The 12,802-nt window shown below is 35.4% G+C and overlaps 2 protein-coding genes across 4 annotated transcripts in view; both read right to left on the bottom strand.

Moving 5' to 3' along the window:
• Window positions 1-1,413: 1,413 nt before the first annotated feature.
• On the bottom strand, window positions 1,414-5,840 carry cln8 (CLN8 transmembrane ER and ERGIC protein). Of its 3 annotated transcripts, XR_014603978.1 has the most exons (5): window positions 5,694-5,834; window positions 5,173-5,403; window positions 4,693-5,052; window positions 3,087-3,507; window positions 2,607-2,743 (listed from the first exon to the last, which is right to left on the bottom strand). XR_014603978.1 is itself a non-coding variant. In XM_084096941.1 (4 exons), exons 2-4 carry the CDS (start codon window positions 5,308-5,310, stop codon window positions 3,187-3,189), a joined length of 819 nt encoding a protein of 272 aa, XP_083953067.1. In that variant the 5' UTR covers window positions 5,311-5,349; window positions 5,694-5,840; the 3' UTR covers window positions 1,414-3,186. The 3 variants fall into 3 exon arrangements, 2 of the variants coding, with proteins under 2 accessions (XP_083953067.1, XP_083953066.1); XM_084096941.1 differs by having other exon boundaries at window positions 1,414-3,507; window positions 5,173-5,349; window positions 5,694-5,840; XM_084096940.1 differs by having other exon boundaries at window positions 1,414-3,507.
• A 4,015-nt stretch (window positions 5,841-9,855) lies between these two features.
• Window positions 9,856-12,802, bottom strand: part of dlgap2a (discs, large homolog-associated protein 2a) — a 115,965-nt gene continuing 113,018 nt past the window's right edge. The window contains exons 14-15 of the mRNA XM_084097709.1: window positions 11,877-12,029; window positions 9,856-10,276 (exon numbers count right to left, since the gene is read on the bottom strand). Coding sequence (XP_083953835.1) covers window positions 10,076-10,276; window positions 11,877-12,029 — 354 coding nt within the window. The 3' untranslated portion in view covers window positions 9,856-10,075. The remainder of the gene's footprint in view (window positions 10,277-11,876; window positions 12,030-12,802) is intronic.

Genomic DNA, 12,802 nt, shown 5'->3' with positions numbered 1-12,802 from the left:
CAGCCTAGTGGTCACACACAAACTGCTGTATGCTTTCAAACTTTAGTTAGTGCCGAGTGATCAGTGTTTACCACTCATCATACCCTTATCGCTGATCCTAATTCGGTATTGTTTCCTAGGTATATTTGTTGGCTAGCCTATTTCAGCTGCCCTTTTTTCATTTCAATTTGTGTGGGGGATTACATTTCTGAATTAAATGAAATAATAGTAATAATAATAATTATTATTATTTATGTAGTAAATAACAATAATCATTTGAACAAATCGAACAATTTGAAAGTTTAAAAAAAATAACAATGTTTTGACACAAGTAGCCGAATTAAAGGGATAGTTCACCCATAAATAAAAATTCTGTCATCATTTATTCACCCTCAAGTTGTTCCAAACCTGTATAAATGTATTTGTTCTGCTGCACACAAAGGAAGATATTTTGAAGAATGTTTGTAGTTTGTAACTGTTGTGGGGCACCATTGACTTCCATAGTATTTGATTTTTTATTTATTTCATACTATGGAAGTCAGAGGTGCCCCACCACAACTCTTTGGTTACCCATTCTTCAAAATTTATTTTGTGTTCAGCAGAAGAAAGAAACTCAAACAGGTTTGGAACAACTTGAGGGTGAGTAAATTATGACCGAATTTTCTTTCTTTTTGGGGGGTGAATTATCCCTTTAAGGGTGATTGGACTTTGAAACAGGACATTGACCCTGAAATGCATCAAGTGACAATGACACACACACACACACACACACACGCAAAAAAAAAAAAGACAAGAGTTTGCTAGTTTTCATAAGGTCATAAAATGGTCATAACTATTTGACACAAACCTTTGATGGAAACATGAATATGATGCACTACAGCAACAAAAATAAGTTTGGTCGATGGAACCAAAAAGGTTTGTGACCGCATTATGAAAACTAGAAAAGCTTGTCATTTTCCTTCATGCATTTCAGGGTCAACGTCCTGTTTGACGCCTGCCCGTCCACCTACATGATGTCACAAATGAGGACATCCAATTTTGGCTCAGTTTACATAAAAGGGTATGTCAGACATCCTTTCATTATAATAACTGGTTCCCTGGTCAAATGGATAGGTAGCATCTTCAGTTTTACAGAAACGTATCGTGTGTTGGGCTGATGTTTCTAATTTATGGAAAGAAGCCTTAAACAAGACGGAAATTCTGTCCCAGTCACCCTTGATTCACACTAATGAAATGGAATCCAAAACTATTGGTATCTTTGATAATTAATAATTGTACAGCTGATAAAACACTGTGGATCATTCACTTGTCTAAAGTTGGTAAGTGCAATCGAGTCGCACCTGCTGCATTGAACTGTAAAGTTTTAAAATGGACACAACACTTCTGCAAGGCAACGAAAAGTTTCTATAGTGAGAAAACAAACAAACATATTTTGGGGTAAAACTTTTATTAGTTCTCTTTTTTTTAAACAATAAATCCTAAGAGCATCAACAGCTTACGAGCTTTAAACCTATATTTTAATTAAAACAAAGACATTTCAACAGAAATGTGCACCCAATATAACACTGATTAATATTTAAATATACAACAGATTTCCAGTCAACATACTATAGTCAATTGTGGAAACACAGGCAGTAGTTTGTTGTTACAGTTTAATATTGTTGAAACTTAGAATTTGAAATTAACTATGAAATGTAACAGGAATTTAAATATAAATAATCAAGCATGACTTTGGTATGCATTGGGGGGGGGGGGGGGGGGGGGGGGGGCATCACCCTCACAGCACCCTGAGCTGATACAGAGGTCAAGCACTGTTTTTTTCCTTTATTCATATCTGGCAGTAGCATTGTATGTATACATACACATACATTTGACACTATCATGTTTTGCCTTGTCTGTTGTATTTGCTTGAAATATGCTGTATGCCATTAATGTGAATTTTCTGCTTTTTTGGCTCTATAGCGCCTTCTAAAGAAACAAAAAATATGACAAAAAAGGAAGTATCAAGTTTAACAAAAACATATACACTGAGGAACTCTACACCAATATCTAGTCCTCAAAATGAAATAAAACAACTCTTTTCCATCCCTTATCCTTCCCTGGTACGCACATACACACACATTCCTTCCTTCAAAGATAATTCAGTCAGTCAGAACAAACCCTATTTATGGAGAACACAAAGAGTATAGTCAAACATCCACAAATGCTCACTAAACGAAGCCTACAGCCATTGAACACCAATGCACTCTCTGAAAGAAAAATCCTTAGAAAAACAAAAAAAAAGGTCTGATGGCTTTGAACTGAAGTTTCCAAAGCAGATACTGAGTGACGTTTAGTGAGGTAGAGAGTGTTTGAGTTGACCGATCATGTTTGGTCATGATGCAGTTACGATTTTCTTCATCATAAGACAATGAATTTCTGGGAGTAACAAATACGAGCCTATGAGATCTCCTGTACTGCACCTACTGCCAGTGTACAAAGAGATAAGAGACTCAAACAGCCCCTCCCAAAACACTCAAACACACGTACAGTAAATGGCTTTTTCAGGACACCCAAGTAAGTTGCATGAAACAAGTTGCAAGTTGCATGAAACGGATCTCATGATATTTACAGGCCCATAGAAGTCCCCCTGAAACATGCATCAGAATTGTAATACTTTTTAAATAGTTAATAATAAATTAATTAAAAAAAATTAAAATACAATTTTAATTGTCATGATTTACTCACCTTCATGTTGTTACAAACCTGTATGACTTTCTTTGTTCTGTAAAACACAAAAGATGACATGACACAAGGCTTTTTGTTCCATAAAATAAAAGTCCACTTGAGGTGTTGTTTTGGACCCCATTGACTTTCATTGTACAGACAAAAAGAGTTCCACAGAAGAAAGCAAGTCATCCAGGTTTGGAACGACATGACGTTGATATAATGATGACAAAATTTTCATTTTTGGGTGAACTAATCCTTTAAATATAGAAACTTTACCAAACATGCAATCTGTGTGCTTACGTTGTAGTGGTTAGTGTAGTTGTTAGTTGTAGTAGTTAGTGCTAAACCTAAAGCTCTTAAACAAACCTTCAAAACAATACACACTAAAAGCAACACACCTGCACAAAATTGCCTAATATCTCTCTGCTCCCATCTGACATTTATAGCTGCAGTCTTCCTCAGACTGTATTTCCCATAAGGCCTTAAGCTTGCCAGTAATCAGCTGGCATGGGGTTTGTGTCGTGCCTGGTCTTGGATTGGTCTGTTCTCTGATGTGGGCATGTTGTCAAAGTTCCAGTCCACAGGATTGAGAAGCTGCAGGGTTTTCTTATGCATCCAAATGGGGTTCAGGAAGAACGTGAGCAGGAAGAGGCCTATGAAGAACAGAAATCTCTGAACCAGAGGGATGTGTGTGTTCATCTCCTCCCAGTGATTCCAACATACCAACCACATGTAGTAGGACAGAACCATCCGGCAGTGGAACATGTGAATCATTATCCACTGGTTAGCTTTCCAGAACAGAGTTCTGGACCAGCCCGCCTTAGAAAAGAAGAGAAGGAATGTGAGAATTCATTTATAACCAAGTTTAAAACAGGGTCTTATTAATTCAAATGTGGTTTATTCATAATTAGCTTCACAGGGGGAATATCTGAATCACTGAGCTCTAATAATCTCAAAAAATCTAAAGCGAATGACAGAACAATTAAACTCGGTGTAGTTCATCCAAAATTAAAATTGTCATCATTTACTCACCCTCACCCTCAAACCTGTATGCCTTTCTTTCTTTTGTGGAACATAAAAGAAGATATTTTGTAGAAAGTTTCATACATTTTTGTCCATACAATGAAAGTCAATAGGGTCCAAAACAACTTTTATTGTATGGATTTTTTAATTATTATTATTTTTCTAAATATCTTCTTTTTTTAAAATCCACAGAAACTCATACAAATTAATAACAACATGAAGGTAAGTAAATGACTGAATTTTCTTTTTTGGGTGAACTATCCCTTTAAGTCACTCAGCAAGAGTGTCTTCAAACTGTTGATCCATCAAGACAATAGTTGACTTGAAAAAGAAAACTTATAGATAATATACTATCCCTTGCGCCAATGAAGAGAATGCAATGCATATTTATGTTACGAGTCCAGAGACTAGGTCTAGACATTTTTTTCTTTAAAAGTCAATTTTCTTTTAACTTCTTCGCTGTCTTTTTAGAATGCTGTGTCACGCATGAGACTCTGCAAGACGGAAGGTGATAAGTTCACAGCTGTTCACACCATCACAGCTTTCCTGAAGACATTGATTAGCTTGTTCAGGTGTTTGATTAGGGTTGGAGTTAAACTCTGCAGGACCGAAGTTGCCCATCCCTTGTCTAGCACCTGCAACACCTTAAATGGCTAAAACTTGTCAGCGAAAAAGAAAAAGTTCCTCTTTCTAAGAACATTGTACAAATATTGCAGAACTATAAAAGTGTTCTCAGCGACCAAGCATGATAAATTGCTGAGTAGAGGAAGAAAAACATGTTTCCCCCCAGACCAAAATAAAAGTGAAACTGCCCAACAGGTGAGAAAGCAGAGGCGTTTCATAAGATCACTACAGTCTTCAGTTTATTTGCTCACAAAATTTTTCCCTGCACAAACATTATCAATTAACAAACTGCACTAAATCTCACAAACTGATTAAGTTTTCAAGAAAAAACATTTTCTCTTGACTGTTGCGTCTCACCTTAAGCAGCATCCAGGAGATGCAGGTGAAGGGTGTGCTCATCTCCATCAGCAGGGTTACCATAGGCAAGAAATGACCCAGCCTGTCCCACACAACTGCCCCAACAAACCCTGACAGGGCAAAGAAGTGGTGCATAGCTAACGGCAGATCGAAGGACCGGAACGCCGCGTTTGACCCATGAAGGGCCACGTTTTCAAACAGAAAAAAGCCAGTAGCGGACAGCACGTTGAACCATGACCAGTCCTCCTGTCCGAGAATCTTATCAGAAAAGACAGCAGAGTCCTCCATGAGCGCTCGAAGCCCTGCCACCATGCTTTGGATGCCAAACACAGCCCGTGTCGCAGCTAGATCCCAGAAGACCTTGAAGCAAAGATAAAGATTGTAATGTTAGGAAAATAATCCAAATGGCAGAATATCATATCAACAAAAACTGAATCTTTTATGAAAAGCCAACCATTACATTAACATATTAATGGGCACCTTTTCTTTGGCTGACAATGAGCGGTAGGTGCGAAACAGCAGTTTAGACAGGATGTGACAGAGGATGAAGATGAAGGTGTAGAAGATGAAGCTCAGGCAGATGATTTTCAGTCGAATGTCCATGGAGGAGTAGTCCATGCTTAAGCTGTGACCCGAGGACAGTATTGAGTTATCTGGCTGGGAAGACATAGCTCAGATTTCAGTCAGTTCCTAATGGAACCAATTACTAGTCTAGAAAGAGAAAAACAATAATTACATTATACAGACACACCCTCTGTCCCATTTATCTGCATTACTCACTAAGAGAAAATACTCTGCCCTTTACTGCCGTGTGAAACCAAATCTTGACTTTAAACACCATGTGGAGTAAAAAGTAGATGATGGAGACTAAACATCATTCATATGTTCAGTCTGCTCTCAGATGTATGCCTTCTACAGCTCATTTACTAACTAAACATCTTTTCGACGTTACAAGTTTCTGCTTAGTCTGTTGTTTTTAAAAGTGTTGTCTTTGTTCTTACCTCTTGTAGACGAAATAATGGCCAAGAAACTCATTCTTTCCTGCGTATGAAAGAGTTAAACTAATAATGTTTTCTTTTGACAGGAGCTCGACAATAACATTGCTCACATTCCTTCACCGGCGTTCTCACACTGTCTGCTTCATATTCAAACGCCCCATATACCGACAGACATCACGTGACACCATCTAGTCACATGACTATAAACGCTGCTCTGTCGCCGTCTGCTGGCAGGGAAAAGCAGAAACGGAAGTGCGATTTTTAATAATTTATTTTATTTTCCAGTATGAATTAGGCTACCCATAAACATTCAAGGATTTTTTTCTTCCAGAAACATTAAATTAATAAATGTTAAATTAAAGTGTCACTTACGTATGTTTCATTTTGATTTCATTATATTGAATTAACTTTAAATTTAAATACTTTCCTCAATTTTAAATATATTTACATATATTATATAGTTAATACATTCAAATTAATATTTCAATATTTATTTTTATTAAGTAAAAAAAATTACGGTGGAAACTGTGTAGTGCTAAATGTCTTTGATGGATGTATTGCTTTGAACTTGTTTAGTTAATGTGTTTAGTCAGATTAGATTTGTATTTATTTATTTATTTTTACTCAGATCAGGGTTTAAATTAGTGATAATTTTTCTGTTTTGTCAAAACCGGTAATAAAACAACTCTGAGACAATTCTGTTAGGAAAAGTTAAAATCATTGTGTTGATAATGTTGTGTTGTGTTAAAGCAATTCAGTTAATTCAAGACAATCCACATAACTCATTTCCTTCAAAAATTTAATGACTGAATTATTTACAATGTATGATCATAGCAATAATCAAGTCATGAAAAGAAACACAAATAATCCAGATGACCAAGAACAAAAAGTCAAATTCGTAACACAAATTAATAACACAATTTAAACATTTCATGAATACATACAAAATAAACTAAACTGATAAATGTAACAATAAACAACATTCAAAAAAGGGATTTGGAAAAGCATAAAGCAATGAAGCAGAAAAACCCACATTCAGCATCAGAATGGTGCATGCCACCCAAAGAAACTCAACTCAACCAATAAGGAAGAGCAGAAAAAAGTTTTGCTTCAACAAAGGATCAATTATGTATTTATATTATATATATATATATATATATATATATATATATAACTATTTATATAATTCTGTACAAATAATGAATATTTGGTATTATATTCACCCTTCATATAGATATGATATACAGTTTAATAAATTAAAATATTCTCAGCTAAACAACTACCTTTTTCATTTGTTATTTTCACTAAGATTTTATAATCTTTTCACATTCTGAGATCCAGGATTAGTCCAGTCCCAAGAAGAAGAAACCAAGAACTGGGGCATCTCAGTCCGCGCCGGTACCAAAGGCCCGTTGGCTGTTTTTCAAATACTGTGGTTCGGAGGCTAAATCATTTTGAATGAATCATTTCTTTTTGATAAATACTGACATACTGTATGATTTAGATGGAAATAAATGAAGCAAATGTACAAATGAGTAGCGTAAATGTACATGAGGTTAAACAAGATGACCACCCAGTGCAACCCTGTTGAGGAAAATATGGCCATCATACAAACAAATCAACATTTGATAATTGACTCCACTGTTTTAAAAGGTGGGGAAGTGAGCATTTATTCTTCCAGGTGGTTTATTAAAGGTCAGCTCAGAAACATGGGGAAGATGGTGTGTGTGAGGATCTATAAACAGCAGAAGCTGTTCTAACATGTGGCACATAAGCATATTTGGCATATAAACACTGCCTGCATTACTGGCATGTTTGCATATTGATAATTGAGCAGAAAGGACAGCTGCCACACTGCAGGACCGGATAATCAACCATAATTACTCATGATATAGAGAAAAAAAGAAAAGTAAAACATGATTTAAAATAATCATCTCAGAATCCACTGACTTCGCCATGATGAAAAATGAAATATCATATAATCAGGATGAACAAACAATGACCAACTATATCTTAAGCAAACTTTAACAAAGTATATTGCTCATTGTTAGCTCATGTTAGTTAACGCATTAACTAATGTTAACAAATGAGACCTTATTTTAAAGTGTAACCCATCAGTTTAGAGTGTATTTCAACAGTCTTGACTAGTTTGTAAGGCCAGGAAAGCGTCAGCAATGACCTTTGGATTTCTGTAAACGCTGAGGGCCACGAGTCACACTACAAAGCCGTAATTTGTTTCAAATAATGACTAGCGAAATAATCAATCAAAACTTTTGTTGGTGTAAAATCGTGACTTTAGATGCAATCTACAACTGAAACGTTGTGTTTTGGCTCACGTTTCGAGAAAATACTTCCAAAATTTCCTCTAACGTGAAGTCATCTTCCTCGATTACAAGCCTCTCTTGGATGAAATGCTGTAATTGTGTTTGAACTATGACTTAAAGCAGAAAAGTACAGAGCGCAGAGAAATTAAAAGAAAATATTTGCTCCTAAAGGAAAGCTCTTCTCAAGGTCATCTCGTGAAGGAAATTGAGAATATAAAGCTACATGGAATTCGTGTGGAAGTTATCAAACTAATCTCCTCTAATCTTTGGCCTCTTCGCCTTTTATGACGCCAAGGCAAAAACCACAGAAAGTGGGGGAAATAGTTTGACATTTGAAATGAAATGTGACCGTGCTTGATAGACAGTCCATTTCTGTAATGATATGTTGTGGATAAAATATGGCAATTAAAAAAAAAGTGTTACGGCTGAACTGCTGGATGTTTAAGCAGAAACTAAAATCTCAGGAACAGAAAGTGGGTATCTTTAGTGATATATTCTGAATGAAACCTACATTTTAAAACAAATTCAATGATTGTATAACAATCCAAAGCAGCATTGACCTTCGGTTTTGATCATCTAATATAATTAACCATCCTCCTGTGTACTGAAGTCACCTGTTCGGACAAATGCCATCAAATAGACTCAAGAACAGTTCTACTTTGATTATAGAGTTAAATTTAACTTATCATTCTGCACACTCTCACAGATGTGTGGTATTTGGACCACAGGCAGTCCAATAGATAAAACATATATCACCAACCGCCAAGCCATCTAGATAATTATGGGAACACCCGACATCACCTTCAACCGAGACAGAATCATTGATTCTCTGTCAAGACATACAGAAAGGACATAAAAATAAGTTTTTTTTTTGTTTTTTTTTGTGCAGAACATGGGTCAGATGCTTGATAACAGCATATGGAGAGAAAAATGGTTCAGTAAAAATAAATGCAAACTGATGAATGACCATGTGAGGCATGAAAACATTCAGAGACCTGAAACGATAAATCGATAGTCTCACAAAACCTTGCAATTCAACTGCAACAATATCTTTTAGAACTTCATTTCCCTTGGAAATACATACAAACATACATTTAGAAGAAGAAAGTGCAAAAATGCATTTTTGAACCTTTACATTGTTGAATTTAGGGTTTAAGCAACTGCACCCAAAATCCTACAGTAATTCCTCTAGAATGACATAAACCATAAACATCAAATATGTAGTAGTGTGACAGCTGTATATTTGATATCAGTAAGTAGGAGAATAATAAAAACTAATCTCTAATCTCTCTGACAGTGTAAACCCTCAGGCTGAGATTTAAGTTTGCCCATAACAGTGTGACCAACAATGTTTTTTAAAAGGCTGTGATTGTGACTGTCCGCTCTGGCCTACGGCTTCAGTCTAAAATGTATGATTGAGGTATTTCAGCACTGGCACTTACATAAATGCTCACAAGAGAGTTCATGAGAAAAATACTATGAACTTCAATGGGAAGAGAGAAGGAAAGAAAAAAAAAGAAATACATAGATAAAGAAAGAGAGAGAGAGAGAAATGAAATGTAACCATGGAAATATAAAGCTACAAAACTTGAATGGATGGAACCAGATGGAACCGGACCTAAAGACTTTTCTTCAGGTTTCTTCATTTAATGAAAATAAATAAATAGTTTAGATTTGAGGCGTAAAAATGCCATTTTTTCCATTTTGAAAGTGCTAAATGGATGTCATAAAGACAAAGGGATCATCAGATTGGACTTGATATTCCGCTGTGATTAAAGCTTAAATCTAAAGTTTTGCTTTATCAAGCAATGTCATTATCACGTGGGTCTACAATTGCGATATGTTGTGCAATATGTTTATTTTGGTGAAGTATGTTTCCCTAAAAAGGATAAACTTCACATGGATGTTTTAGGCAGTTCTGAAACAAGTTACAAAACCCTTTTGACAGGTACGAAACCCTTGTTTCTTTTGATTCGCTTGATGAATGTATTGTGATAGTTCGAACTGGCTCTGTTACTGAGAATGATGATGATGGTATTATAAAGGTGTTCCCTGTGACTCTCAGAGCCGTGTTTGGGCCTCCGGTATATAGATCTCGATGCTGTCGGCCCGCTCTGATGCTGAGTTTTGGCGGAATGAAGCTGCGCGTTTGGCCGCCATTAGGCGTCGTCGTGCCTCCAGTCTCTGACGATCAGGGAGATCCAAAGATTTTTCCCTCGTCACACTCTTACGCAATGTCTTCTTTGGTACTGGCGGTGGGAGCTGGAACAACAACAAATAATATCCAAACACAAGATTTGAATGTACAAATAAATGTGTGTCAGGTAATATCTGCAGCAGACTAGAGATATAGATACATTACATATTTGATTTAATTAATAAACTATACACTACTGTTCAAAAGTTTGCACCAAGACTGCAAACTGAAATATTACCCTTTAAAACAACTGTTTTCTATTTTAATATATTTTAAAATGTAATCTATTCCTATGATGGCAAAGCTGAATTACTGAAAACAGTTGCGCTTCTTAAAGGGATAGTTCACCCTAAAATGAAAATTAAGTCATCATTTACTCACCCTGGTGTTGTTCTAATGCCATATTACTTTATTTATTTTTCAGACCACAAAATGAGATTTTTTTTTAATTTCCTTCTCGCACTCGTCCATATAATGGTAGTTAATAGAGTGTCGCAGGGATGACTTCAAAACCTGGAATACTAATTCGCCAGTGGTTTCCTCTTATCTAGTTACCTATTAGAAACATTTTTATTTATTTTTAATAAACATAACAACTTCAAAATTTGTGTTTTCAATATGGGTGTGTGTAATTTACGTTTTAGACCATAAGTATCGTCAAGTTATGTTCACCATAGACCTTATTTTACTCATAAATTGAAAAACCCATAGGAAAATTTTTAGGGGACCAGGGGTGAATTGTTCTTCCGGGTTTTGACTGTAGTGCTAATAGAGTCTAACGAACGCATAGCCGTTCACAGAAGACTAAAAACAGAAAACTTTTAATGCATTCTGGCCGTTCATTTACACAACAATGGCGTTTTGATGGCCTGAGAACACAAACTTTGAAATAGGTTTTAAAGTGCACATTTTTGAAAACCAGTTTTGAAAGCGATAGCGTTATCATCTCTGTGTAAACTTCAAAAACGTGAATCTGTGAAAATGGTGACAGCGCGTTTGAATGCGTATGTGCGTGGGTGCGTAGTCTTTCTTAACAAAATGACATTGCCAATTACTTGTCTGGGATGCATAATACAGCATACAGTTTTATTTAATAAATATTCACTTTAATTTTGAACCCTGATCGTCTTCATCTTCATTGGACTTTAATATAGCGTTACAATCATATACCCCTTAGAACACTTGGAATATATGAGACGTGTAGCATCGGACCATTTTGTGCTACTTTTGTGTCTTTTTTAAAAGCTTGATGCTGGTCGCTATTCACTGCCATTATATGGACGAGTGTGAGTGGAACATTGTTTTTTAATTTCTCCTATTGTGTTCTGAAAAAGAAAGAACATCATACTGCATTTAAACAACACTAGAGTGAGTAAATTATGATTAAAATTAATAATTTTAGGGTGAACTACCCCTTTAATATATTTTTTTGGAAACTGTGATTTAAAAAACTCAGGATTCTTTGATGACTAGAAAGCTAAAAAAAACAGCATCTTGAGATAGATTTTTTTGTAACATAATTAATGTAAATATAAAAAAATCTTACTGACCCCAAACTTTTGAACAGTAGTATATGTGCCAATAAAAAATTTTTTATCAGTACAATCAGAAGCATGAAATTAGGTTTGATGACATTCAAAAGTCCTTTAACCAATCAGTTCTCACCTTCTTCACAGGACTCTCAATAAGCCTCCAATCGTTGGACTTGATCTTCTGCAGCTCATTGAATTTGGAGGTAACATCATCGATGGAGAGCTGCAGCAGGTCCCAGAACCCGGCCAGGTCCTGAGAGGTGGGCCGAGGCATGGCACTGGGGTCCTGCAACGAAAAGTTGACATAAACATATTTGTTCAAATTCATGTTAAAATAGTTAAATATAACAATAAATAATAATAAACTGGAACATACTTTTTCAAATAAAAAAATTACCAAATACTTTTCCTTCTCCATTTGCTGATGGAGTTTGCATGAGTGAACTGCATAATGACATTTTTTAAGTTATAAATGTATAAACAAAAGCATTTGGCAAATACATAAAGAAAACTAATTTAAATGCTTTATTAAATGCCATTTAAAGACGGCATTTATCAAATTATTATGTACTGTTTTGTGAAATTTTATTTTTAATGTGAATTTTAAAAAATGTAACATGGTAATTTAATTTAATTTGTTTATTAGTACTTATAAAGCACATATTAATGCCTCATTCTGCATGACCATATTCTATATCCCTTAACCCTACCCCATGCCTAAACAACCACTACAGCAACTACCTTACTTACTGTACTATCAAACTATTATAAGTTTATTGAGGGAAAATAGTGAATATGTGTTCCATAATCTAAAGTGTTTCCTTTACTTTGAAGTGGCACATCTAATCCTCCACAGATTGCACAGCTTTATAATGTGTACAGATTTCAGGGCTGAAAACTGTAAGAGCTTGAAGTCAAGCTGAAGTGTTACCATTTTTATTTGATGCAATGACTACATTTTTTATCATTTGTTGTTATTTCATAAATCTGTATGTGGCCTAATCAACCACTGTGAGTGTATGCCACTGAATAGAGTATTTTATTCAGGAGAATTTAGGT

Source organism: Abramis brama, assembly GCF_963993115.1.
Source record: "Abramis brama genome assembly, chromosome: 21".
Classification (NCBI taxonomy): domain Eukaryota; kingdom Metazoa; phylum Chordata; class Actinopteri; order Cypriniformes; family Leuciscidae; genus Abramis; species Abramis brama.
Note: the sequence above shows the minus strand (reverse complement) of the source record. Positions and strands in the feature narration are given on the sequence as shown.

Excerpts from the sequence above, each read along its gene's own strand:
- cln8 (XM_084096940.1), bottom strand. The coding sequence starts at position 5,361 with ATGTCTTCCCAGCCAGATAACTCAATACTGTCCTCGGGTCACAGCTTA. Across the intron at positions 5,053-5,172 it reads CATTGTCAGCCAAAGAAAAG|GTCTTCTGGGATCTAGCTGC; the intron begins GTGCCCATTAAT and ends CTTTGCTTCAAG. Across the intron at positions 3,508-4,692 it reads TCTCCTGGATGCTGCTTAAG|GCGGGCTGGTCCAGAACTCT; the intron begins GTGAGACGCAAC and ends TTCTTTTCTAAG.